This window comes from Heloderma suspectum, chromosome 11, assembly GCF_057233095.1.
Source record: "Heloderma suspectum isolate Gila_16-S chromosome 11, 16-S_ref, whole genome shotgun sequence".
Classification (NCBI taxonomy): Eukaryota; Metazoa; Chordata; class Lepidosauria; order Squamata; family Helodermatidae; genus Heloderma; species Heloderma suspectum.
This window is the reverse complement of record NC_139468.1, coordinates 27843736-27869181: the sequence shown is the minus strand read 5'-3', so window position 1 is coordinate 27869181 and position 25446 is coordinate 27843736. Positions and strand designations below refer to the sequence as shown.

Below are 25446 nucleotides of genomic sequence, written 5' to 3'. Positions count from 1 at the left end.
AGCAAGGAGGGGAAGGAGGCAACTGTGGCAGCAGGCAAGGATGACGTCAAGTAAATGACAAGCCGAACCTGAAATTCAGAGAGGTTTGGGCTTAGCTCATAATGAGCTCAGAAGCTGCAAACTGGAGAAGTGTATACTCTGCACTCCGCAATTCCAAATTTCAGAAGCACCACTGCTGTGGCTTTCATTCAGCCCTTGAGCACTTGAACATTGTGGGTGCCAGGAGCCCTGGGAAATTTTGATTGTTCACTTCCATGGTTCCCTGCCTGGAGAACACTTTCATGGGGTCCTGCTGGGGTCTCCTTGAACCAGGCAGCACAGAAAGAAGCCACATAATGTTTGCCATCCCAATTTTAGAATTCCCCCCCCATCCATTGGTTCTTTCTGGGATTCAATGCATTGAAAGACATCAAAACGTAGAGATCTTAAGATGTTTTAATACTGTGAGTCTTTACTTCGCACTGTGTCCAGCTGCGAAGCCACAATCCCCACCATCAGGATTTCCTATGACTTTTTATTCCTTTGCGCTGGGTTAATTGCTTCCAGATCTCAGACCATGCCCTTGTCGAAGCCCCTCTTGTTAGGTTTGTCTTACTGAAAGCTATACGGTGCCCCCCACTCCAAACTCACACATGCCTCTTTCAAAGGGACATTCCACATTTGTTTTCATTTTTAAAAGTTGTCCTTTCTTCTCCTCTATGGCTTCACAGCGTCCTGCTTCTTCATAGCGCTGTGACCAAGCATGACGTTGGCCTGACAATGTAGAGCATTTGAGGGAAGATGTTGTGGGGGGTCAAAGGAGAGACACAAAGCATGATGGGTAAAAAAAATCCTCAAGGCTTTTTTAGTCGGCAAAAGGTGAGGGAGCAGTTGGGCTGCTCCCCCATGAGTGACACCAAGGGCTGAATGTATTTTACAAATCGGGGGGGGGGGGTCACCGTGTATGCACCTTGTCTCCAATATTTGGAATCCTCAGACATCTTACAAATAGGGGAAGGGGGCCAGGTCTGTGTGGAGTCCTTGCAAGTGAAAGTGGCACTGGGCAAAGAATCTGTCTTTCATCGCTGAGGAACAAAAAGCAAGCTTCTAGCCCTCATGGCTGTGAAAATAAACTTGAACGTGTGTGAGGAAAATGTGTTGGCAATTTCCAGGAAAGAGGGTTATTTAATGAGCCCTAAGATTTCTTGTTCCACCCCATGATTCTAAAAACAGAATAAATTATGCAAAATTGGGCACATCTACTTAGTCTGCAAAGTTCAATCTTACAAAGACTGAAAAAAACAAGCTTTTCTTGGTGCAGAGTTTGGATCGTGTTTTTAAAAAATAAAGACAAAGAGAGAATATACACAGCTCTGTCTGTGACCTACACCACATCTAGATTACGAAACATCTATCTGCTTTCCACCAGTTTAACTGACATGGCTTCATCCAGAGAATCTTGGGAATCGTAGTTCAAGGAGGGAGACAAGCACTTTGTTAGAGAGCTCTAGCCCCTGCCAAATTACAGTTCCCAGGGATACCCAGACAGAGGGGCTGAAAACCAGCTGAACTCTGCGGTATGAGGACATGCCCCAAGGGAAACCAAAACTTGGCGCGTGGAGCAGGGCCCACAAAAGCAAGAGACCCATCACACAAAGTGGTTCTTAAAGTGCTGTGCTCAGGAGCCATGGGAAATCAAGGGGGGCAGAGTGTGATAATGCAAATGAGGTCACCAGGCTGTTGCATATTCTCTGAAAGCAAAGGTGAGAGGTAGGGATGAGAAGGAAGACAAGGTGAGCAGGTACCAAGGCCCCTCCTTTCACATAGCTGCTGCCTCCATCTACAGATGTCAGGAAACATGGAGCCCACAACGCCCAACCTGCACAGAGCGCGGCATCCTTATAAATGGCCCTGGGGCGAGACATGAAGAAGAGGATGTCGGAACAGCAAGAGCCGTGGGTCCAGGGGAAAAGGACAAAGCAGGTGGGGTGGGGGGTAATCAGTACAGTTCTCCGCTCCGTGGTCCTCACGCCAACAGGACCTACTCATCGCAGCCCAGAAGCTCCACACGCAACGTGATACGGTTGTGCCAGGATTCGGGCAAGATGCGCACAAACCGGGCGTAGAAGGGCACGTCAAACACATTTTTCTTGTGTGAATAATTGTCGTGGTTGCCTTCGAATACCTGTGCCAGCAGGGGAAAGAGAAGCAGCTCTGTTAGAATCAGCAAGAGGTAACAAAAGGAAGGGAACCCAACAGAGCAATTGCAGGGTCTCACTACCATAGACACAAGAAGGGGAAGGAAGGAAGGAAGGAAGGAAGGAAGGAAGGAAGGAAGGAAGGAAGGAAGGACAAAAGATCAGCCTACCTTGCAGGGCTGTTGTGAGAATTCACTTTTTTCTTGATGTTCTGGACAGATAAAATGCTATTAAAACTTAGTATGGCGCCATTATTAGGATGTTGGGTTTGACCCTGGGAAAAACCAGGTTCAAATTCCCATTCAGCAGCAAGGTCAGTGGATGGGGCAAAGGCAGTTGCTAAAATTGCTCACCCTAACAAGTTTGTTGTGAGATTAAATTATTCCTCCCTTGCTCCTCCCGCCACAGAGCTCCTTGGAGGAAACTTGGGATCTAAATGCAGTAAGGAAACTCTAACAACAACAACAACAACAACAGACACAATGTGGAAATGGGTGCACAATTCAGCTTCCTAAAATCTCAGCTTGCTTTGTAAGTTTCTCACCCTTCTGGCTGCCCAGGTATGCCTGCTGAAATCTCAAGAGGGTGGGCTTTATTATGTATGTATGTATTACATTTATATCTCACCTTTTTTCCTCCTTAAGGAACTCAAGGCAGCATACATAATCCTTGTCCTCCTCCATTTTATCCTCACAACAACAACCCTGTGAGGTGGGTTGGGTTGAGAGTCTGTGACTGGCCCAAAGTCACCCAGTGAGCTTCCATGGCCGAGTGGGGACTAGAACCCAGATCTCCTGGCTCCCAGTCCAACACTCTAACAACCGCACCACACTGGCTCTTTAGTGCCCTGTACTGATATTCTTGCCCCTCTTTCCTACCCCCCAGGAGGAACACTGTGGCAAGGGGAAGACCAGCCTCGCCGCATTTGTCAGCCAGAGAAGTAGCAGCGTGCTTCCTCCTCCCTGCCAAAAAGAACCTGCAGCTCCAACTGCCAGTTTCCCCAGGACTGCAGAGAAGAAGGGAAGCACATTCTGGCCTCTGCCCCGGCCAAGGGGACCAGGGGCCACTGGGAGACTGCGCCCCCTGCGTCCCAATGGGGAACATCATGACAATGGGGAGACCAACCTGTCCCCGTCCTTGGCCAAAGGACACAGGGCTGTATTATTACAGCCTGTTGTAAGCTACCTTGAGAATAATCCGACTGAAAGGTGGGGAATAAATCTTCAAAAGAAACCTGTAACAATAAAAGAGGATGGCTGTTGGTCTGACTGTCGATGTCATAGTTCCAGGACCATGAAAGTGAGACACCTGAAATATGGCATTATTTTGCTTTTAAAACTCATTTATTCATTTTAATGTGTCCATGTGGTCAAAGGCTGCAATACCACTATCGGTCATTAGGAGCAGACTTCCCTAACCAGTGCATAGCTTTTGTAGCCCATAGAGTTTGAAGCCACAGAAGACTGGTAGGCCATTAAATGCCTGTTCCCTCCCCTGTGCTGTGGGGCAGCCCCCCCCCCTGCCCAGGGAATGGAGTGGACAGACCCCTCCCTTAAGGGGCTACAGGGGAACACCTGGCAGGGGCCATGCCTAGGGGGGCCAGCAGCCATGGCTTCTCAGATGGGGTAGGCACAATGTGTGCAGTTCTCTAACAGCTGTGTGGGTTTGCTTGAAGGCTTCACTGTATCAAGCTATTTTATGGGCCGAGGGACAGAGTTATATGCCTGTTCCCTCCCCACCAGTGTGGGGCAGTTCCCCTCAGGGATGTGGAGTGAACAGATCTTCCCTCAGGGTACTGTAGGGGTATACCATGACAGAAGCCATGCCTCGAGGTGCCAGCAGGCGTGCCTTTCCTCAGACAGGGTGGGCACCATGTGTCCAAATCTGACAACTGCGTACATTTGCTTGCAGCCTTCGCTGTATCAATGTACAGGCTATTCCCACCTGTGCAAAGCCGCGTCTGTTCACTAGTAAATATATATTACTGCCTAGCAACCCCAGAAGATAGTATGCATTTTAGGAAGCAAGAGAAATTCTGCAAAGCAAGAGAAATTCTGCAAACATGCTTAATTTGCGTAACCTACAGGAGGTCACAGGAGTTCCTGGTGGTGCCAAATGTGAACTGTTTTAGCAGAGAGAGTAGACAAGCTGCTCCTAGTTCCCATCAATCCTGCAGAAAACTTTGCCCAAAGTTACCTTAGTTTTGTTGGTCCTCTTGTCCTTGTAAAGACTCCAGGACTTCCCATCATCACTGTAGGCCACTTTGTAGGCTGCCACGTACTGAATATGCCCAAAGTCACGAGCCCCTTGGGTGACAATCCCGGCCACCTTTTTCTGATTCCGAAGATCAATCTGCAGGAAGCAAAAGCATGGGTTTCATTGGTATAAATAAGAGGCGCTGGGGTTCATGTGAGGCCCTTTACTCCTAAGTGCCAGATGTGTTGGGTCTGATTATTTATAGGATTTATATACTGCTCTATATTTAACAAGATTCCTCAGCAGTGAAAAAGAAAAAATGTGCCAGACTACAACCCCCATCATCCCCAGCCAGCACTGGCCATACTGGCTGGGGTAACGGGGTCACATTCCAAAACATTTCGTTTGGGGAAGGCCAAATGAACCCATGAAAGGCTGAAGGCTCCTCTTGGGCCGCCAACTTAAATATGGGGTTCAGAAAAAGCATGCAAACATGAATGCAATTTGGTTTGTTTATACAGTTTATTTAGACAGGCTTTCTTGCTAGAGAACTGGGATATTTTTTCCCTTCCTGAACTATTATTATCATTTACTTGCGACTGAGCGTGAAATAGAAATCCAGGGGGGTGTTTTGTTTTTAACCCATGTCACTAGTAGCAGATATCAAGTACAGGCAAGCAATGTGCAACTAGACAATGCAACCTATTAAATCCCAGAGAGAGAGAGAAAGATCAGCTTTTGTAGGAGGAGCATATGCATACTGTGCTAGAAGATAACTGAGACTCTGAGATAAGCTCCTTCTCAAAGTAAATAATCCTGGCTTGAGGGAAGCTACGTGTCTTTCAACTTGGATGGTCTGGATTAATGTTACCTCACTGTTTGAAAGAGAGAGCAAAAGGGATTCAGTCTCTACACATAAGAAGTCAGGTATAGATGCTGAACATTTAGAACAGGGGTGGGCAGAAGGTAGATCAGGCTTTACTGGTAGATCTCTCAGTGATTTGCAGTAGATCAACAAGGGCTTCTGACGGTTGTTGAACGGCAAAGCTTTTCCCCCTATATTAGGTTGCTGAAAAGGGGGAAACTAGGTGTAGATTTTTGTTCAAAAAGACTTGTGAGCTTGGTTCTGGTACCAATCACACATTCCTTTGCTGAGTCGATGCTCACAGACACCCTTTTCCTTACTTCTTAGCATATAATCTGCCCATATGCTGTGCCACTGTTTTGCACCTGGCCTCTGGTTGGCAGGCCTCGGGGTTCATGTAAAAAGGAAGCCGATCCCACAAGCCTGAAGTCTGCCTGCTCCTGGTTTAGAGCACAGGTCCACCCAGCCAAAGATGCACCCTAAGGCCACAAAATCCCAAATTCAGTCATTCTCACATGCACACCCTTCATCCCCATCTCCTTGCACGAGGAGACACACCTGAAGCCATTCGTCCTGATTGTTGGTGAGGGCTGCCCAGGCATTGCTCTTGCCCGTCTTGTCAAGGCGGGCATAATGTGGATGCCAAGTGAATGCATCAATGCCCCACGTCTTGTACACACTGGAGGCTGTGATCTGCTGGTCAGAGATGCGGTGGGATTTCATGCCCAGCGGCTCCGAGCAACCTGCCATGTTGAAATACACTGTAACACAACGGTTTACAGACACAGTGAAAGGGAAGAGTCCAGGAGCACAAGGCCTCAACAGCAACAAAGAATCAAGCACCGTCAAGCAAGCATACCCAAAGATACCACCACCACCACTCCACCCGAAACAATCACTTTTTCAGTCTTCCAGATTTAGGTAACCCTTTCTATGATGACTCATCTGCCAAGGAGCAATGGAACTCCTCGTGGGAACCAGGGATGTGCAAATCAGCAAAACCCGAGTTGGTCAAGATTCTCCAAATTCCACCTCAACACTCGTTCTGACTCACGTCCATATCAGATTGTGAGCTCTAGGTTTTTTTGCACAAAAATCCATGTGCATTTTCATGCACATTGATCCAAATTTATGTATCAATCGTATGCATTTTTGAAATGTACCCTTTTCCTCCCACTGATTAAAGCATGTTTGTGCGCATTTTTCAAAAGGACACGCTTTTTCGGCCGCATTTTTCATCTGCATTTTTCAAATGTTTGCATTTTTCAAATGTTTGCATTTTTAATGCCATTTTTATGTTCTGAAAATCACTTTGCTGGCTCAGAAATGTAAGGACTTTAGCCACAATTTGCTTTTGGATCTGCATTCAGTTCCGGAAGTTGCAAACTGGGTAAATCCAGGTGAAAAGCAAACTGAAATGAACTTCTCAGACATCCCTACTAGGAACATAGGAAGCTGTTTTATACCGAGTCAGACCGTCGTCAGTCCATCTAGCTCAGTACTGTCAACAGTGACTAGCAACGACTCTCGAGGGTTTCAGGCAGGATTCCTTCCTAGCCCCACCTGGAGATGCGGGGGATCGAACCTGGGACCTTCTGCATGCAAAGCAGGGCCTCTACCACTGAGCTACGGCCCTTCCCTGGTCGCCAAAGGTTCTGGGGGATGATTCTAAGGCACAGACTCAGTTCAAGCAGGATGCTGGCCAGACCTGTTTGGACAGGGCCAGTACTGAGGGTTGGCATAGCTAGGTGTCTGTTGAGGCCCACACCCCAGCCTCAGCACCGAACAGAGCCCACTGGCTCTTGCAGCTTCTCCTTGCCTTCTGCCTGTTCTTGCACCCACCCTCTCCCACTGGCCAAGAGAGGGCCCATAAATAGCAATGGCAAAGGTATAATGAGCAGGAGCAGGCAGGGGTGCAGTGGAGCCAGGGTTCGCAGGGACACAGTGCCACCACTTTTTTATTAGCAGGGATGCTGATGTCATCTGCCACCCCCCTCAGAATTCCCTGTTCTCTCCGAGCTCAGATGAAATTCTCACAGTAGCTGGGAGGAAAGGAATTCTCCCAACAAGAAATATACTGTTCCCAGTTGTAATGCCAAATATTTTTGGGGTCTCCACAGCCTACTGGCTGGGCTTCAGGGTCCTGGACGCACCTCGGAAGATGATGCAGCATCATTCCCAGCCCGGATCTGGAAAAGCAACTGGAAGGCTGTGCAAAACCTTGCACCGCTCCGAGTTGCCGCAGTGTGTTTTCTCAAAGATGCAAGGAAAGGAGGGAAAAACCCTCAGCCACCTCATATAGAGAGCTAGTCTGGTATATAGGGATGCTAGAGAAATTCGAGATGAACTAAAATGAGCTTGGATTTCTAAGAATCTGACCTGCAGAATCTGCTGTGGACTGACCCCCCTCAGGCCACGTGGAGTTGGTGGACTTTCGGATCTTTTTCTTTTTTACTTTCCCCAAATTTACGCATATTTATTTGCAGGAAAATACGCAAGTTTCTGCTGATACCAGTAAATATACATGCAGAAAAGTGGAATGGAATGGGGGACAATATGCTAAATGTTATGTACTAAGGTAAATTACGTCAATTGTTGCGAACAGGCATCACGAAAAAAATTCAAATCTGTCTGTGAATGGACAACAGAACAATAGGCGCCTGACAATCGAGAAACACAGGCTGAGTGAACTTTAAACAGTCCATATATCCTCAGTGGTGTAGTGATTAGAGTGCTGGACTGGGACTCAGGAGATCTGGGTTCAAGTCCCCTCTCAGACATGAAGCTCATTGGGCCAGTCACTGACTCGCAGCCTAACCTACCTCACAGGGTTGTGTGAGGAGGAGGGCTATGTAAGCCACTCAGGGGGTTTTGCAAGAGAAAAAAACCCGGGATACAAATGCAAATAATAATAATACTGACGATAATAATAATAATAATAATAAAAAAGATAATTAAGACAAGTCTAAGCCTACCAAAAAAAATCTATGCAGTTCACCCACCCTCCCAATCTTCAGGGGGAGGTCTACTTTCATGCACCCCCCCCCCCAAATGTCGAAAAGACTGAACCAGCAATAATATGAAAAGAGCAGCAGACCCTGGAAGCAACAGCCTTTTTTCTGGAAGCCCTTTCTCTTAATTGCAGATCTTTTGAAGTTGCTTATGCAGTAGCAAGGGAATGCATTTTGCACATTCACAGTATATGGGCAACGTAGAAAAGGCCTAGAAGAGCCCATTGAACCCATGGACCCACAAAAATCAGGCTCTTTCACCTTCTGCTCAAATTTAGATTGTAAGCTCCCTGGGGCAGGGATCTGTCTGATTTTTTGATGTTGCTCTGTAAAGCGTCAAGCATTAGAAGTGGGAGTAGTAATAGCAGCAGCAGCAAAACAGTAAGCAATCTTGCAGTTCCAAACACCACCAGTGGGTGTCACTGTGATGAGAGGAATAGGTTGGGAGCAGACAGAGACACAGAGTCCCAAAATCTGGCATAAGGAGACCTTCCAGTTTAGTCAACAAGAGCCAGCAACGAAGACTCCATTGCCATTAGGGAAGTTAATGAAAGCTTAGTCCTGTCAAGCCAGTCCTCACCACAGGGTCCCAGTGCAGTCTAGCATTTCCAGGACAATTTTGAGTAATGACCACTGGCAGACATAGGGGGCTTGCCCCACGGAGAAGTGGCAAAAGCACAGTGCCCATAACATCATACGTGAGGCCTGTACATCACTTCAGCTTTAGCTTCCCAGTGGTTTGGAGCAGAGCCCCTGTTCCCCTCTCTGGGACCCACTAAAGCCAGATTAAAAGTAGGCAAGAGAAATCACGCCAACTTGCTTCATTTGCATAATGTGTACAGCTCGCAGAACCCAGGTTTTCTTGGTGCAGAATTTGGACCATAAGAGGTTGGATTTTTTTTTTTTTTTTTACAGTGCACACAGCACTGGCAATTACTCACAATGCCCAAGGTTCCAGGAGGAGAGGCCTAAACGTTCATGGGAAATGCTAACAGATTTTGGAAAGTTTGGTGAGCAAAGACAAGACTTTCAGCCGACAGAAGCCCCCAGGCGCTCCAGTAGCCCTGTATCAGCATTTTGATCTCCTTTTGACTTGCCCAGTCCTCATTTAGAAAAAAGTATTCCCAGTGCGGAAACACCTCTCAATTTCAGTTTCTCTCACTTTCTCATTTTTCCAACTTACGTTCAGTCTATCCAAAACTTTTGAGAATTTCACATTTCTCCTAATACATGTATTTTTGCCTAATACACACATTTTTCTCAAGCAGTTTTCCTATTATAATGCATATTTCAACATTTTCTCAATTGCAAAATTTGGAAAAGTGCGAATTCCAACAGATAACTGCATTTCAGTTCGCATGGCGGTTTGTAAGTGCAAAATTAGGCACATTCATATCAAACTGTGAACTGAATGAATTCCTTCCCCATCCCTAGGCTGAACTTGGGACACCGGAGCACGGCTGCCCTCTGATTAGCCACGCAAGAAATTGCACCACCACTGCCCAGCACAATTAAACCAATGGGAAGCATTTACCATTCATTTCACAGCCAATCAGCTCAAAGCGCACGGTGCAGGCTCTACGGCAGACCACAGGGTAGATGCGGATGTACTGGGCTGTGATTGGAGGATTAAAGAAATTGGCCACCGTGTCATCATTGCCCATGTTGCCCGAAAAAACCTGCAGGAGGAAAAAGTCGAAGTGAACAATGCCTCGGGAATGGGGATGGATACCTGTGCACAGTTCTTCACAGCATTGCTCTTAATCAAGGGGGATATGTTTTCACAGCTATATCTGAGAGACAGTACAGTGTCATGGTTAGATTGTTGGACTTTGCTTGGGGAGATCAGAGTACAAATCCCTGGCTGGCCATGACACTCACCAGCCTTGGGCCAATTACTTTCTTTTCCCTAGCCTATCTCGCAGGGTTGTTGTAAAGATAACCATGGAGTGACCCACATCCATGCACACTACCCTAAGCTCAATGGAGGAAGGCTGGGATTATAAGAATGTGGAGAGCCAGTGTGGTGTAGAGGTTAGAATGTTGGACTGGAACTCGGGAGATCCGGGTTCTAGTCCACACTCAGCCATGAAGCTCACTGGGTGACTTTGGACCAGTCACAGACTCTCAGCCTAGCCTACCTCACAGGGTAGTTGTGAGAATAAAACGGAGAGGAGGACAACAACCATGTAAGCTGCCTTGGGTTCCTTACAAGAGGAAGAAAGGCAGTATAAATATTTAATAATATATAGATGATGATGAGAATTAATTTATCATCATCATCATTATCATCATCTGAACTTAGGGGAGCCAATGTTATTTAGTTAGACTCAGTATTAAAGGACTTTTGAAGCTATTTCGGATCTCATGTGTTACTGTAATAGGGCATGAAAAAGAAAATATTACAGATGAACTTACCAATTATTAAATTAGATAATAGGCAACTTTATCTGAAGTCAATCAATTAAAAGGCAGATGACTTCTCACTTCCTACCTAAGATAAATTACCTAAAAATGTGAAGTAATGAAAGGCAAAATAAAGTCTCCAAAACTAAGCAAAAGTATTAATTGCAGGATCGGGGATTTCCCTGGGTGAAGAACTTAGAATTCTGCCTGCAAAAAGTATACATCCTTCATTATATATAGTGTAGATTAAGGCTGCAATCCTATCCACGCTTACCTTCTGAGCAGACGTGCACAGGACTGTGCTGTAAGAGTTCAGCCAACAGCTCTTACCAAACTTGTCCCTTTAGCAAACCGCTTAAGCAGTTCCAATTATTCAAAAGCGCACTTGCTCCAAGAATGATCTGTATGGTTTAAACCAACTATTTACTTGGGGGGGAGGCCGTGTGTGCAACTTCTTGCAACTAGAACCCACAGGCCTTGCCTTTCATGCAGAAGCTAACTCAGCTCACATGTGCTTTGCGTCAGCCTTCCGACTGGGCGAGAAAAACATTTTAAGGGTGGGAGGAGGGGAATGAAGAATGTCAACTATGCATTGAGGAGCAATCTGCTACTGATTATCTTGCTAGTCAATGCTTGTAGAAGAACTCAAAGCACTTCTGGACTCCCAAATATTCCATTTAGTCTCCTGAATACCTGGAAGCAAGCAAGGATCTGCCAATTGGAGCAAAGCAAACTATACACGATTAGCATTCATGAATGAACAGACCTAAAGTTTCTTGCTCTCCAGTAGCAAGGGGCCGGAATTGCAACAACCTAGAGAGATGGGAAGGATGGGATGGCAGGACCTGATCGCTTTCCAGGTCCCTGTCTTGAATTGTTAGATTTCATAAGTTACTGAAACACAGTGGCTTAGGGTGAAATCCTATAAATGTTTAGACAGAAAAGGTCCTACAATTCCCAGCATGTCCCACCCAGCATGGCTGGCCGGAGGGATTCTGGGAGTTGTAGGACTTTTTTCTGTCCAAACATGCATAGGATTGCACCCTTAGAGAATCATGCAGGCTGGGGAATGTTGGGAACTATAGAACTTTCTTCCTAAGACCCAGAACCCAGACTGTCTCTAAGACCCAGTTCAAATATAAAAGGAAACCACGAGTGATTCCAAATGCTTCTGGGGCACCCTACCGCAACCTTTTGCCCTCCAGATGTGTTGGACTCCAACTCCCATCAGCCCTAGCCAGCATAGCCAATGTCAGGAAAGCTGAAAATCATAGTTCAAAGCATGTGGGAGGTTGGGTGAAGGCTACCAAAGAAATGGCATTGTGCAGAAGTTTTACCTTTTCCTCCTTAGTGGATTTTTTTCTGGTAAGAAAAATGTTGGAAGAGCCAGTGGGAAAACACAAGAAGAGTGACAAACTGAAGCCAGCAGTGTCTCCCCCACTCACCTAGTAAAATTTCCATGAATGAGTCATTGTACGATAGAAGCCTCATCAGGAAGCAGGGGTGCCAGAGAAATCCATTTGGGGGGTGGAGTGCAATGAGTTCTGCTAGGCTCGGCCCCCCAGACTTTGTTTCAGCCCCCACTATGGCGCCGACTCAATCTGCAGTGCGTTGGGTGCTACAGCAGCTTTCCTGGGAATTTTGTGTATTTAGGGAGGAAGTTTCCACAATTTGTGCAAATTTTCTAAGCTATTTGAACAAATTGCAGCTGAATTTGCGCAAATTGCAGCTGAATTTGTGCAAATTATGGCAAATTTGTATAATTTATGCAAATTCAGCCATGATTCGTGCAAATTTGGCTGTAGTTTGCACAAGTTGCTCAGAAATTTGTGCAAACTGAAGAACCTTCTCCAAAAAATACACAAAAAGTTCCCAGAGTTTGGGGAACAGCCGCAGCTTGGCTTGCAAACACAAATCGAGCTATACACGCTGCAGAACTCCGTTGAGCCAAAAAAGGAACAGATTTCCCAGTGACAGACATCGCTATCAGGAAGCAGCCAGATGTAAAAGATCAGGCATAAGCCTCAGGCCCATGTGTTGCCTCTCCCCTTCTTTTCCATCTCCTCTGTGAGGAGGAGATGGAAACTCTCGCATCCAACTTTTAAACAAGCCACAGTTCCCTGTGACATCAGAACGCAAGAAAGTTTGATTTGTTTAAACCTGGGGTAGGCAACTTGTGGCCCTTCTACAACTCCCATCATTCCTCACAATTGCCTATGCCTGCTGGGACTGATGCAAGTTGCAGGCCAAAACATCTGCAGGGCCACAAGTTCCCCACCTCTGGTTTAAACTATGGTTAAGCCAACATCAAACCTTTGATTCAGGTTTTGGCTTGTTCTCACAAACTTGGGCAGCCTTCCCCAACCTGGTTCACTCCAGATGTCCTGGACCGCAACTCCCATCATTCCCAGCTAACATGGAGGGCACCAGGTTGGGGGAAGGCTGAACTAGAGTTTAAACAAACACAGTTCTCTGAGCTTGGACATCAAAGGAAACTATGGTTAGCTTTAGAGTGGCTGGGTGACCAACCAGATGGGCGATTAATAAATTTAATAATAAATAAATAAATAAATAAATAAATAGCTTTAAAACTGGAAGCAATTCCTTCTGATTGGTTCCTCTGGAGGGGAGGGGAGTGACAGAGCCAAAGATTTTCTGTGCCTTGTTCATGTAGTGGAATAAAGCATGGGTTCCTATTTATGTCTGAACTGGCCCTAAAGCAGCAATCCTAAGCACACTTACATGGGAGGCTTAATTTTTTTTTAGTAAATCTGCACAGGATAGCACTGTGGGGTATGAATGAGGAAGCCCCTGATTTGAATCTCACCCCTGTCCTGAATGCAAAAGCACCCTTGAGCAATGCACAATTTCTCTCAGCTTCAGTCCCTTTTCTGCAATATGGCTGAGGCCAGAACCAGGTTCAGGGGGGCCCTCTAGGGGGATCCCTCAGAAATTGGTGGACCCCCACAGTGGGCTTTCCTGATGATGAGTAGTGGTGGCAAGGCTCCAACCAGAACTGGATGTCTGTAATTTTACATTTCCCACAATGCTGCAGAACAGTGCTACCTCAGGGGGATTGTGGGAAATTAAAATGGCAGCCACCCAGTGCTGATTGCAACACCACTTTTAAAGAGGGGGTGCAGAATCAGGGCAGACATCTGTGATGGTCCATGTCGGGGCACTAGAATGCTGGCAGCTGCCCAAGAATGCTCTGTGCTGGTGTCGGGATGGAATATGGGGAGAGTTTTTCTGCCCTACCTTACAAGGTTGTTGCCAGGAAAACAAGATAAAGCACTCAGAACACCCAAAAACATTTTAGATATGATAAGTATTATTTAAAGTATAAAGGAAATCCCTTCCAATCCACTTTCCATTACTTTCCTTCCCACCAGACCCATCACTCACCTTATCCTGATTTCGCTCCTCATCCTGGAAGAACACGAACTCATGCCCATCGAGACTGTAGGCTACTTTGTAGGCCCGGACATACTCTGCCCGGCCTACACGGCGCGCCCCTTGCAGGGAGATACCGGAGAGTCTCATTTTTCTCAGCAGGTTTGCCTGGTGGGTGGGGAAAAGGTTGCCCCAAGGAGGGCAGAATTACCCACTTTGGCTGGGTAAATAAACAAACGAAACACAGCAAGGCTCAGCACTAAATCAGACACTGTGTGCTTGGTTTATCTTCCTGAGGGCCTGCTGGGATTCATGGAACAAACCAGGCACTGGCAAGTGCAAGAGGTGATGTTCTCTCATCAGTTCCTCTTCCTGCTCAACCCCCTGCTTTACCCTTCTGCCATCTACGACAGAGTTGGGCCAAAGTGTTTTGCAGCTCAAAGCAAGCTAGCATTCTGTCACCAGCAAAGCAGCATCCCAGCCACACGTTACGGAACCGAGAGTCAACCAGCATATGATTTTCTCGTTTTTGTTTTTTGGCATCCTCCCTTTTCCTTTGCGTCCTTTGATTTACATTTTGTGTGTGTTGGGGGGTGGGGGGTCCTAGGTTTCAGGCAGCCAATGGAGATCAGAAGCTCCCCATCACATTCTCTGGAATACAAGGGGTAACCCGCAGCACATACGCCCCTGGCATTTTGGCACCTCAAGCAGTTCTTGAGTTTGCCAGTATGGCTGGGCCAGTCCTGGTTAAGAATGGCTGACCAATGCAGGATGATCCAATTTGGGAGACAGTTGAGTAGATCTCTCCTCAGCATTGCCCATTCTCTCTTGATACCCTTTATGTCTAGAACCACTCCGCAAACACATATGTGGTACCATCTCTCTCTCTCTCTCTCTCTCTCTCTGTCTCTCTCTCTCTCATATCAAATCACCCTGAAAATACATCTCTTCCATTAAACCTTTGGTTTAGCACCTTATTTCTTGCCCAACTGAAACAAAGGGCCAAAACAGACATTATTTTAACATGTGTCTAGCAGCTAAGGGCACAATCCTATGCATGCTTAGACAGAGAAAAGGCCTACAACTCCCAGCATTCCCCAGCCAGCAGGCTGGCTAGGGAATGCTGGGAGTTGTAGGCCTTTTCTCTGTCTAAACATGCATAGGATTGCGAACCTAAATCTTCTTTTCATTTTTAATCTAGAGTGGGAGCAGGGCTCCTGATCTTTAAAAACCTTCTCCCCCACCCACCCCGCAAGCTAGGGCCCCAAAGCAGATTGGGTAAGTAAAAATGACTGGAGTAAAAATGAAAAAACCAACACAAACTGCTAGACGCACTTTTAAAGTAATGTCTGCTTTCGTCCAAAGCTGAAGCAAAAGTGATTCATTTTATGTCAAGCCAAACATTTTCATGCAACATTTTGCAGGGAGGAGAGGGGGGCAAGCAAATGGGAGGCCCGAATCCTCTTGGCAAGAAGTGAGGAGAATTTCAGGGGGTGAAATGCAGCGCCCTGCTCCAGAGCTCTAGCTGCCATTTTTAATTCTCTCCCAGAAGCCCCGAACCAAGCGGTGCTGAGGTGCTGCTTTTGGGAGAAAAATAAATAAATAAGGGCAGCAACTGGAAGTTGCTCCAAAAGCAGCCAATTAATTTCGCCTCCCTGAAAATTTGCCAAAATGCTCCCCCTCTCCCCGTTTTGCCAGCTGCAAATGCGTCAGCACAATGGGGGAAGAGACCATTTCAACTCGGCCCTACTCACTTATGCTCACCCCTTGTTCCTCTTGCCTCTCCTCCTTTCCTTCATTTTCTGTCCTCTGTCAAAATTTAGACTGTAAACTCCTTGGGCCTGGAAGGGTTTGTTTCTGAAATATCACTGATGGCACCATACAAAAAACTGCAGCAAAAGGGCACCTCTTCATAGCACCATCAATGTGCCATTCTAAAACATGCCATGCTGGATGCGCCCGATCTCATCTGATCTGGGAAGCTAAGCAGGGTCAGCCCTGGTTAGTACTTGGATGAGAGACCGCCTGGGAATCAGGCTTCCTGCACTGAGCAGGGGGTTGGACTCAATGGTCTTCTGGCCCCTTCCAACCCTATGATTATATGATGATTCTAAGAGGAGTGTTTTTATGGCTGCTGCACCACTCTGGAACTCACTTCCTTTAGAGCAGGGGTGTTGAACCTCTTTCAGCCCGAGAGCCAAACTAAATTTCAGAGAAGCCCCCTGGGGTCATATTCCAGTGGTGGGTGTGGCCAAAGGCAAAAAGAGTGGGACCCAAAACCCCAGCATATTTTAGCTGAAAGCGGTTACTGCCAGTAACTGGCAGAGGCATTTCAACCTTTTAGAATGGGAAAAAACATACAAAAGCCAGGAAACCACCAAAAGGTTGGCAGTCAGGGGAAAGGGGCGTGACTATCTGGGAAAACTCAGAGGGCCAGATTTAACCCCCAAGGAGGACTGGATTTGGCCTTCGGGCCTCAGGTTCAACACCCCCATTTTAGAGACTTGCCCAAACTCTGGCCAGACGATCAATTGACAGCACTGTCAGGCTATTCTGTTTGGATTCCTCTTTGATGGTAGGAGTTAACATGTTAGGGTTTTATCTGTATTTATTTTTTTGGCCTGTGCAACAAAAAGCCTTTTTTAAAGGGCTTTTTTCAAGCCTGTTTGACACAGGAAAGGGGGGAGATTTTCAGGGGTGGGGTGCAGAGCATGGGAAGGGGAGGTTCATCATTCCCTCCCCAGATGCAAACCCCTAACACCGCTCCCTGCTAAAATTATGCCTTCTTAAAGCTTCCCTTGGCCCTAATGAAAGCTTTTTAAAAAAATCCTAGCTTCTGGGCGAGGGGAGGCTGAAGAAACAGCCAGGGAGTCTCCGCAAGCTACATCTGGCCCATGGGCTTCCGGTTCCAAAGTCATGCCCTTGGCCAGCCTTCCCAACCTGGTGCCCCTCCAAATCTCTTTGACTACAACTCCCATCATCCCCAGCCAGCATGGGAGTTGTAGTCCAAGACCGCTGGAGGGCTCTGTGCCAATCGATGCCACTTGCATGGCTACGAGCCCCCTGGTTGGCGGCGGGGGGGAAATGCACCGTCTCCTTGCTTAGATTTTTGCAGCTCTTAAAGCCCATGTTGGACGTGCTGTTCCTTCCTGCACTGATACCTGAATCCAAGGGTTTCTGTCGTAGTTGCTGGAGGTCCAGGCATTCACAATCCCCTTGTTGTTGAGGCGGGCAAGCTCAGGGCCCCAGCGCTGCAGGCCAAGGAACCCATAATGCACGGAAGAGGCCGTGAGCTGGGTGTCCGCGATGGCGCCTGTCTCCATGCCCAGTACATTTGCACACCCTGTAATACACAGTGGGTTGGGGCATGGGGTCATGGAGAGGAGAGGAAAAGACCATGAACATGAAGGGAAGCAGCAGGGCAGAATGGAAGCCAGAGAAAAGAAGGACCAAGAGAAAAAGAAATGAGGACATCTTACAAAAACGTGGCCATTTTCCCCATGCAAATCATCCCGTATACGCTCCTTCCCCAATCTGGTGCCCTCCAGATCTTTTGAACTTCAACTTCCATCAGACCCAGCCAGCATGGCCCATGGTCAAGAATCCTGGGAGTTGTAGTTCAAAACATCTGGAGGGCACCAGGATGGGAAAGGCTGCTATATACTTATACTGAACTCATTCTCCCTTATGTGGCAAAAATGGCACCATCCATACACAAGAGAGGAGCATTGGCAAGTTTGGGGGAACCTCAAGATCTGCAGAAGTACCCCCCCAAAACACCACCTTTAGGGGAAAAAAATCTAAGAGGGGAAAAAACCCAAAACAGCCCATGAGGCCCGAGTAAGCTCAGTGGCCACAGAATGCCAAGTATCTTGTTGGGGCCAGGAGGGGAATGTATGGGAATATTCTTAGAGAGGACATGGCTGGTTGGTTGGCACCCTGAACTCCATACTGCCACTCCAGCACTCCATGCTACCACATTCTGTTGCAGCTCCTACTAGCAATATTCGAGCAATCGTGTCCTGGGCATTCTTAAATTTTTAATCAAGCGCTCTTCAGAGACCATGGGGTTCTGGAAGGCCATTTCTATTCACCTCTCCTTCCTGTTGTTCTGTCTCAAAGGTCAGGATCTTTTCAGGCCCTCTAGCTTCCATTATACCCATCAATTGCGTCTTCCCCTATACCAGTAAGCAGTGCCACAAAAAGGCCAGGTGAAATCTCCCCCGACATGCAATTTGGGGGGGGGGGAAGAGATACATTTTGATAGACTAGCTATTTATAAAATTAAAACCAGCTCCCAATTTTGCCACAAGACAGTGCTGGATCAGCCACCTTCCCAGAAACATCAAGTCTGTGCCAACAGGTGTCTGACACCCATTTGTTTCTAAGCCTTTGCACGCAGCAAATCCATGCACGCTCAGCAAAAGGAGGGTGGTGGAACAAGTTCATATTCACTAGACCCATTTCCTCTACCCTCCTCAACCTCCATGCCTCAATCAAGCTCAAATGGGGGGCCCACTGTGAATTGGGACTGCTCCACAGGAGCAACTGCCCCATTACTTCTCTCCTTGCTCCGTATTCCCAGTAGAGAAACCATCAAATTAAACCACCAAGGTAAAGGGGGAGGAAAATTATTTGTGGGGCTCTTTAGAAGGATAATGGGTTTGGCCAGCTCTTATCTCACTTTAGTGCCCAGTTTGTTTACTCCATAAAAGTGTCAGTAAACGCATCAGCAAGAAGCTATGAAGAGGACCTCCCAAGGACAACTTCGGGACCTTGATTGCCCACAAACTTCATCTTGAGATAAATGAGGAAAGCAAACAATTACATGGCAGTTATCTCAAACGCGGGTGGGGTTCACAGGACGTGGCAAGCACAGAGCGACAGGAAAGAGATAGCGAGCAAGGAATTGTGGCTAACACTCAGAGGATTTCTTGCTCGTGTAACAACCCTCTCAGGAAACGCAGAAGCTACAAACGGGAACCTGTACGACTGTATGTGGCTTCCCGGTGTAGTGGTGAGCAACAGGCAGAAACTGCTGGATCCGTGTACGGGTGCCACGTGTGGTGAACCACTGAATTGCAGGTATCAGCTTCACAGTGAAGCACGGTCACAGGCCCTGGATTGACTCCTCCCACCGAAGCTGGTCATTCGATCTTCCTGGACAGGAAGACTCCTGTTCTAGTTGAGTCTTGCTTAAGCAACAAGGACTTCCTGAATACTGGCTTCTCCCGTGGTTCCTGGTTCTTGTCTCCTGGCTCACCACAGACTGCAGCCTTCCCCAACCTCATGCCCCCCAGATGTTGTGGACTACAACTCCCATCTATCCAGCCAGCATGGCCAATGGTCAGGAATCCTGGGAGTTATAGCCCAAAACATCTGGGGGGCACCTTGTTGGGGATGGCTGCTCCAAGAGTACATGTTGGAGCATCACCCTAGCAAGCTAAGGGATCCCGGCTGCTGGAGTGACTCCACCCACCTTGGCTAGCCATTGGCAATCCCAGTGGAGGCTGGTGGCTCCTATTCTGGTGGGGCTGTGTATCCATTCTAGGTTTCAATCAGAACCAGCCAGAAGTCTAAAGGAACTAAAAAAGGTCCTAAACCTGTTTTGAGGATAGGGTTCAGCAGCTTGGATAGGTCCTTTAGAGTTCTGGCTGGTTCGAAAACCCAGAATGGATTCACAGCCCCCCGAAATCAGAGCTACCAGCCTCCAGTGGGAAATCCTCAACAGGAAGAGCTATTAAAGCTTCATTTTTCAGACTGTAACTTTCCCTGAGATATGGCCATTTCCTAGCTCTGACTCAACTTCCCTCCCCTCCAGCTCTGACCCCTGGCTCCCACCTAATGTCTGCCTGAAAGTCTGTTCTGATCAATCCTGACTCAGTAAACTTTGAAGCAATGTTTATATATGAGCCCTGTTGTTAAACAAGCTATTGCTGATGTCCTTGAGCAAAGAGATACAGGCTGCAGCGTAGATAAAGTGAGAAGGATGGGTCACGGGGGGAAAACACCTTCAGATCCCTTATACTAGCATTCACCAACCTGGTGCCCTCCAGATGTTGTTGGACTTCAGGTCCCATCAGCCTCAGCCAGCACAGCCAATAGTCAGGGATTCTGGGAATTGCAGTCCAACACATCTGGAGGGCAGCAGGTTGGGGAAGTTTGCCTTACATGGTCATACCCCCTAGGTGGCCTTAGGCAAGTCACAGTCTCTCAGCTTAGCCTGCCTTACAAGAGGGTTGTTGGGATAAATGAGATAAAAAATGATAAAGGGCTTTGTATTCTAAAAAGTGTTACAAAAAATGTAAAACATGACAATGCCCTCTTGTGTTTGGTGTTTTGGTGTTGTTGTTGTTCTTGTTCATTTCTCTTTGTATTGTATCATCATTCAGTGAAAGGAATCTCTTTTATGTTTATAAATAAATAAATAGGAAAGGATAAAATAATGCCCGCTTTTTCTCCTGGGTCGGATTTGCATGTTCACATGGATACGACAGCAAATTGCTCCCCATTTGGACACAGGGGCTCACCAGGAGGAAGAGGCGGATTCTCAGCGGACCACCTAGGAAGCCCAGCAAAGCACATTCTATGCCAACAGGGAGACGTTCCCTTGCTTGGATCAGATCCCCTGATGCATGATGGGTGTTTTACATTTAGAGGGGCCTAATACACATCTGAGTATGGATCAGAAGGCTGCTTGGTTGATTTTAGCTGAAGTCCAGGGCTGCGTTTGGCAATGGGCATCTTTGAGTAGCTGCTGAGGCCCAGCAATGTTCTGGGCCCTTTTTAATTCCCCCCCCCCCAAAAAAACCGGCATTCCAAGCTAAACATAGCAAATGGATTTAACTGCCATTTTAATTTCCCATCATGCCCCTGATGCAGCATCACTGGTAGGTCCCAGTCTCACTTGCCCCTGCTACCACATAAACACACCAGGGACCATCAACAAAGGAGGGAACCTCCAGAGGCAAGCCCCAAATTCCACCTTTGGGGCCTGTAAAGCAGGGGTGCAGAACCGCAGGCCCAGGGGCCAAAGCCAGCTTGCCTGGGGCCCCAATCTGGCCCTCAAGGGTCCCCCAGAGGGCCACACCTCCTTCCCCCTGACCACTGATCATTTGGCAGTATCCCAGCTTTTGTGCAGTTTCCCCCTTTCTAAAAGGTCGAAACGCCTCTCCTAAGGCTTAGTTACTGGCAGTACGACCTTTAAGCTAAAACAGGCTGGTATTTTTGGTATCCTGGCTCCTCCCCTTTGGCCCCGCCCTCTGCTGGAATGCAGCTCTGAAGAGCTGCTCTGAAATGGAATTCAGCACTCAGGCTGAATTAGGTTCTGTGCCCCTGCTGTAGACAGACCTTCCTCAATACTGGAGCTATAGTTTGGCAATGCTCATCAAAGGTCAAATTTGTAACCACCTTTCACTTCATCGCTCCCCTCCGTACCCGCCATCACGAACAGGAACTTACGGATATGGCAGGTCTTCCCCACGTAGGGTGAAGCACATTTGCAGGCATAGTCACCGCTCAGATCCACGCAGCTCCCTCCATTCTTGCAGGGCTGCGAAGAGCATTCGTTCAGGTCTACGGACAAAAGAAAGGAAGCATGGATGCACCCACACCTAAATCCAGCCAAATCAGGACTGAGACTCAATTGAAGAAATCTTAAGTCTAATCATATTTATTGGAGACGTCCTAAGGTTGGAAATATCGGGAAGCTGAATCTTGGACAAAGAGAAGAGATGACAAGGTAAAATTTGTCATGAGACTGGGCCCATAGCAGGGGGAAGAAATAAAGCCCCCAGCCCCAACCCCACCCCATGCTAAGCTCCCAATCCAGATCAGGTCCCTGCACAAAATGAAAACAAGACGTAACTGCTAGATATGGATTTAAAGTAACGTCTGTTTTGGCCCTTCATAGCAGCAGAGGGTTGTTTCCATTAAGCACTACTTGTGGGTTTCCTAGCTGACCGCTGTCAGAAGCAGGATACTGGGCTTGATGGCCCTTTGGCTCAGCACCAGCAAGAGCTGTTCTTCCCTTCGTAGAGCCACTGTTTCCAAAGATATCCCACACTCACGATTCTCGCAGTGTTTGCCTTCATACCCCGAGGGGCACTGGCAGACATATTCAGTAAAGACGTCACCCCGGTTGGGAACCACCTGGCAAATGCCACTGTTCTGGCAGGGATTTGGGTGGCAAGGACCTGAACACAAAGAGATATGGAGGAGGAAGAAGAAAAAGCAGATGTCAAATGGGAACAAGAAAACTGTCATCATAATCCTGTCCTAGATGTAACTATGGAAGATTTAATCCACCCAATGCATCTTAATTCCCCAAACATGCATGCACCTTGGTTCAGCAAGGAGATCTGCAAACAAATAACGAACTTAAGAGCAGCTGCTGATTTGCATATGAAAACCATAGCATGGATATCTTTTCCAAGCAATTGAGAAGATTTGCATGTCATCAACGTGGCTCAGACAGGAAACCAACCAGATGCAATACATATGCTGTAGTGTAATAGTAACAATTGGTTCTAATACCGATTCAAGCCTTTCCATGCTAATATAGCCAAAACTGCACCACCCACGCACAAGACAGTTATTAGCAGACTTGGGGTAACCAAGGTTTGCAGGTGCTCAGAAAAACATTAGCGGGGACACGGGGAATCATCCCATGAGAGCTCAGTGGTACAGGATCTTGAGTGACTGATAGAGAAAAAACTGACGACTGGGTCGAAGAGGGAATGAAATGGAGTGGCTGAAAAGAAGAGAGGGAGAGAGACACAGAGATATTTAAAAAGGGTAGAAAGAACCATATCACAGTGTGAATAGGTCACTTCCTGGTTCACACTATTTTAAGAATGTCCCCAGGGTCAGAAAAGAGAAGTGCTCACAGAAATTAATGGAGAAATCGATTATTTTAATGCATATATGCTTATGGACATAGACATATATGTCCGTTCCACCCCAAAACAAGAAAGGGGAAAGAAAGCAGCCTAAGGAGGACAGAGTATGCTCAGTGAGTGGGCATAGAATGCTGACTGTTCTGGTGGGGGGAAGGAAAAATGGTGCAGTGGGGAGGGCAGAATGGAATGGTTAGAAACTTGAAACCTCCACGCAGCAACATTTTAATGCGGAGCCCCACTTGAAATAATATTTTGCATTATCAGGGTAACTGAGGTGCTTACATATATTATAGCTCAGTAACTGTTACAATCAATATGTAGCATAAGTCAAGTATTACCCAGTTTCAGATCGGGGGAGGGGGGGCTTGTGAGCTTGTGCAAGTAGCCAGAACAGTCCATTGCCCACTACACTACTTCTCACAGATTTCCCAGTGAGGTCTACCAAAGCTGAGATTCCCATGGAATGATTAGGACAGTGGGAGGATCCAGTTTTCATAGCAGAACTGTGTATATGCCTCCAGAAAGAGCAGAACCATTACATATATATTGCATATTCCCTGCTGTGTGTGATGTGTGGCTTGATCTAGCATGCATTGACCTATTTAGAGAGAGAGAGAGAGAGAGAGACATACACACACACTCACACACCGCTCCTCATCAGAAGATTTTGGAGCGGAGAACAACATGATAAAAGAATAAAACAATGGTTAAAAGAGTTAAAACATTGTTTAAAAAAGACAAACCCCAACGAAGTGGAGCTTAACAAACCACGGCTGGTCATGCAAGGAAGGCCTCTTGAAAGAACAATGTCTTCAGGAGGCGCCGGAAGGAACACAGTGTTGGCGCCTGCCTGACCTCTAAAGGTAGGGAATTCCACAGGAAGGGGGCCACCACACTGAAGGCTCTTTTCCTGGTGGACTCCAACCGGGCCATGGGTCCATGTGGAACCACCAGGAACATGCCCTCTGATGACCTCAGTGACCTAAAAGGAACAATCATGTGATCGTCATACTGCACTTTAAAAAATCTGCATCACTCCCTCTAATAGCAAACTCAGTTGGTGAGTGCCAACAGCTATGTAACCAAAACAGGGCCACTGAGAAACACGAGGGAGGTATCCATGCGCTCAGGGGAACCCCAAAGTTTGCAGAGGCACACAAAAAATATTTTGAGAGAAAAAAGCCTCCCTCCTACAATCCACTCTTGATAAAAAGCCTCCCTCCTACAATCCACTCCTGATAAAAAGCCTCCCTCCTACAATCCACTCCTGAAAAAAGCCTCCCTCCTACAATCCACTCCTGAAAAAAGCCTCCTTCCTATAATCCACTCCTAATATCCAGCAGTCTGTTACCTGGAACTTGTTCAGAAAAAAAATGGGGGGAGAGGAAAAAATACTCTAGAATAGGTTCTATGCTTCTTGCCGTAGAAGCACCGTTCCTAGAAAGCAGCCAGAAGCCTTTGAACACTGCTTCCTAGGATGTTCCAGAGATGCTCTAGGAATGAGGCTTCTATGGAAAGAACCATAGAGGCTGTTCCTAACATGCTTTTTCCTTTTCTTCCCCAGTTTCCTCCTGGGAGTCTAGAGGGCCACCAGTAGCAAGCAGATCACACTTTTTGTGATTTCAGGCAAAGACCACCTTTCAATAATCTTCCAGGGCACTTGCTGTGGTTGTAGTAAGAAGGATGTGGTATGAAATTTAAGCACAGACATAAGGAATGATGGTTTTGCCAATTCACCCTCAAAATCAGACACACACAAAGAGATACAGGTAACCCAGGATGCAGCCTTTGACTGTAAGGACACTGGCTTCAGTTGATTGACGTGAACTGCTGTTGTGAATCGCCCAGAGAGCTTTGGCTATTGGGCAGCATAGAAATGTAATAATAAAGTGAGTCCTCCCTAGCCATTAGCTCAGCTATTGCGGTGTTATAGAATGTTTATGAACATTCCAACAGCTTAGAAATGTTAAAAGCTACCAGCAGACAGGGAGGCTGTCTACTGTTGGTGGAAAGGGAGTGTTGATCACTTGCTGGAGTGTGTGTGTGTGTGTGTGTGTGATGGGGGGGAGGGAGAGGGGGAGATGTATGTGAGCTTGCACATGTAAATGGCATGTGAGCATGCACATTAATGTAAGTATTGAATGTGAATGTGTGCATGAAGCAGGGAGTGTGAGCAGTCAGAGAAGGAACTCCACACCCAACAAACACACGTTTACATGAGTTTCCACTTGGCACATTCTATTTTCTAAGTTACACAAAGGTCTGTGCTCTGGGATCCACTTATACCTTTCTCAGTCTCGTTGCAAACAATCCCAGTGAAGCCTTCTGCACAGATGCAGAAAAAAGGAGATTCATTAACGTCACTGATGCAAGTCCCTCCATTCTTACAGTGGTTCACTTCACAGAAGTCACCTGGAAGAAAAGCAAGGGCATAAAGTGAGTGCAAACAACAGCCGCCAAGGAAAGGTTCTCCACCCACTGAGTCATTAGAACAGAAG

At 47.0% G+C, this 25446-nt stretch overlaps 1 protein-coding gene across 2 annotated transcripts in view; it reads right to left on the bottom strand.

The window, feature by feature from the left end:
* Positions 1-416: 416 nt before the first annotated feature.
* MFGE8 (milk fat globule EGF and factor V/VIII domain containing) overlaps positions 417-25446 on the bottom strand; it is a 37642-nt gene continuing 12612 nt past the window's right edge. Inside the window, exons 2-10 of one of the 2 annotated variants that reach the window (XM_084817291.1) lie at positions 25235-25360; positions 22118-22243; positions 21510-21623; positions 17210-17391; positions 14061-14216; positions 9784-9928; positions 5797-5999; positions 4374-4529; positions 417-2164 (exon numbers count right to left, since the gene is read on the bottom strand). In XM_084817291.1, coding sequence (XP_084673417.1) covers positions 2021-2164; positions 4374-4529; positions 5797-5999; positions 9784-9928; positions 14061-14216; positions 17210-17391; positions 21510-21623; positions 22118-22243; positions 25235-25360 — 1352 coding nt within the window. In that variant the 3' untranslated portion in view covers positions 417-2020. The remainder of the gene's footprint in view (positions 2165-4373; positions 4530-5796; positions 6000-9783; positions 9929-14060; positions 14217-17209; positions 17392-21509; positions 21624-22117; positions 22244-25234; positions 25361-25446) is intronic. The other variant, XM_084817292.1, reaches the window with a different exon arrangement.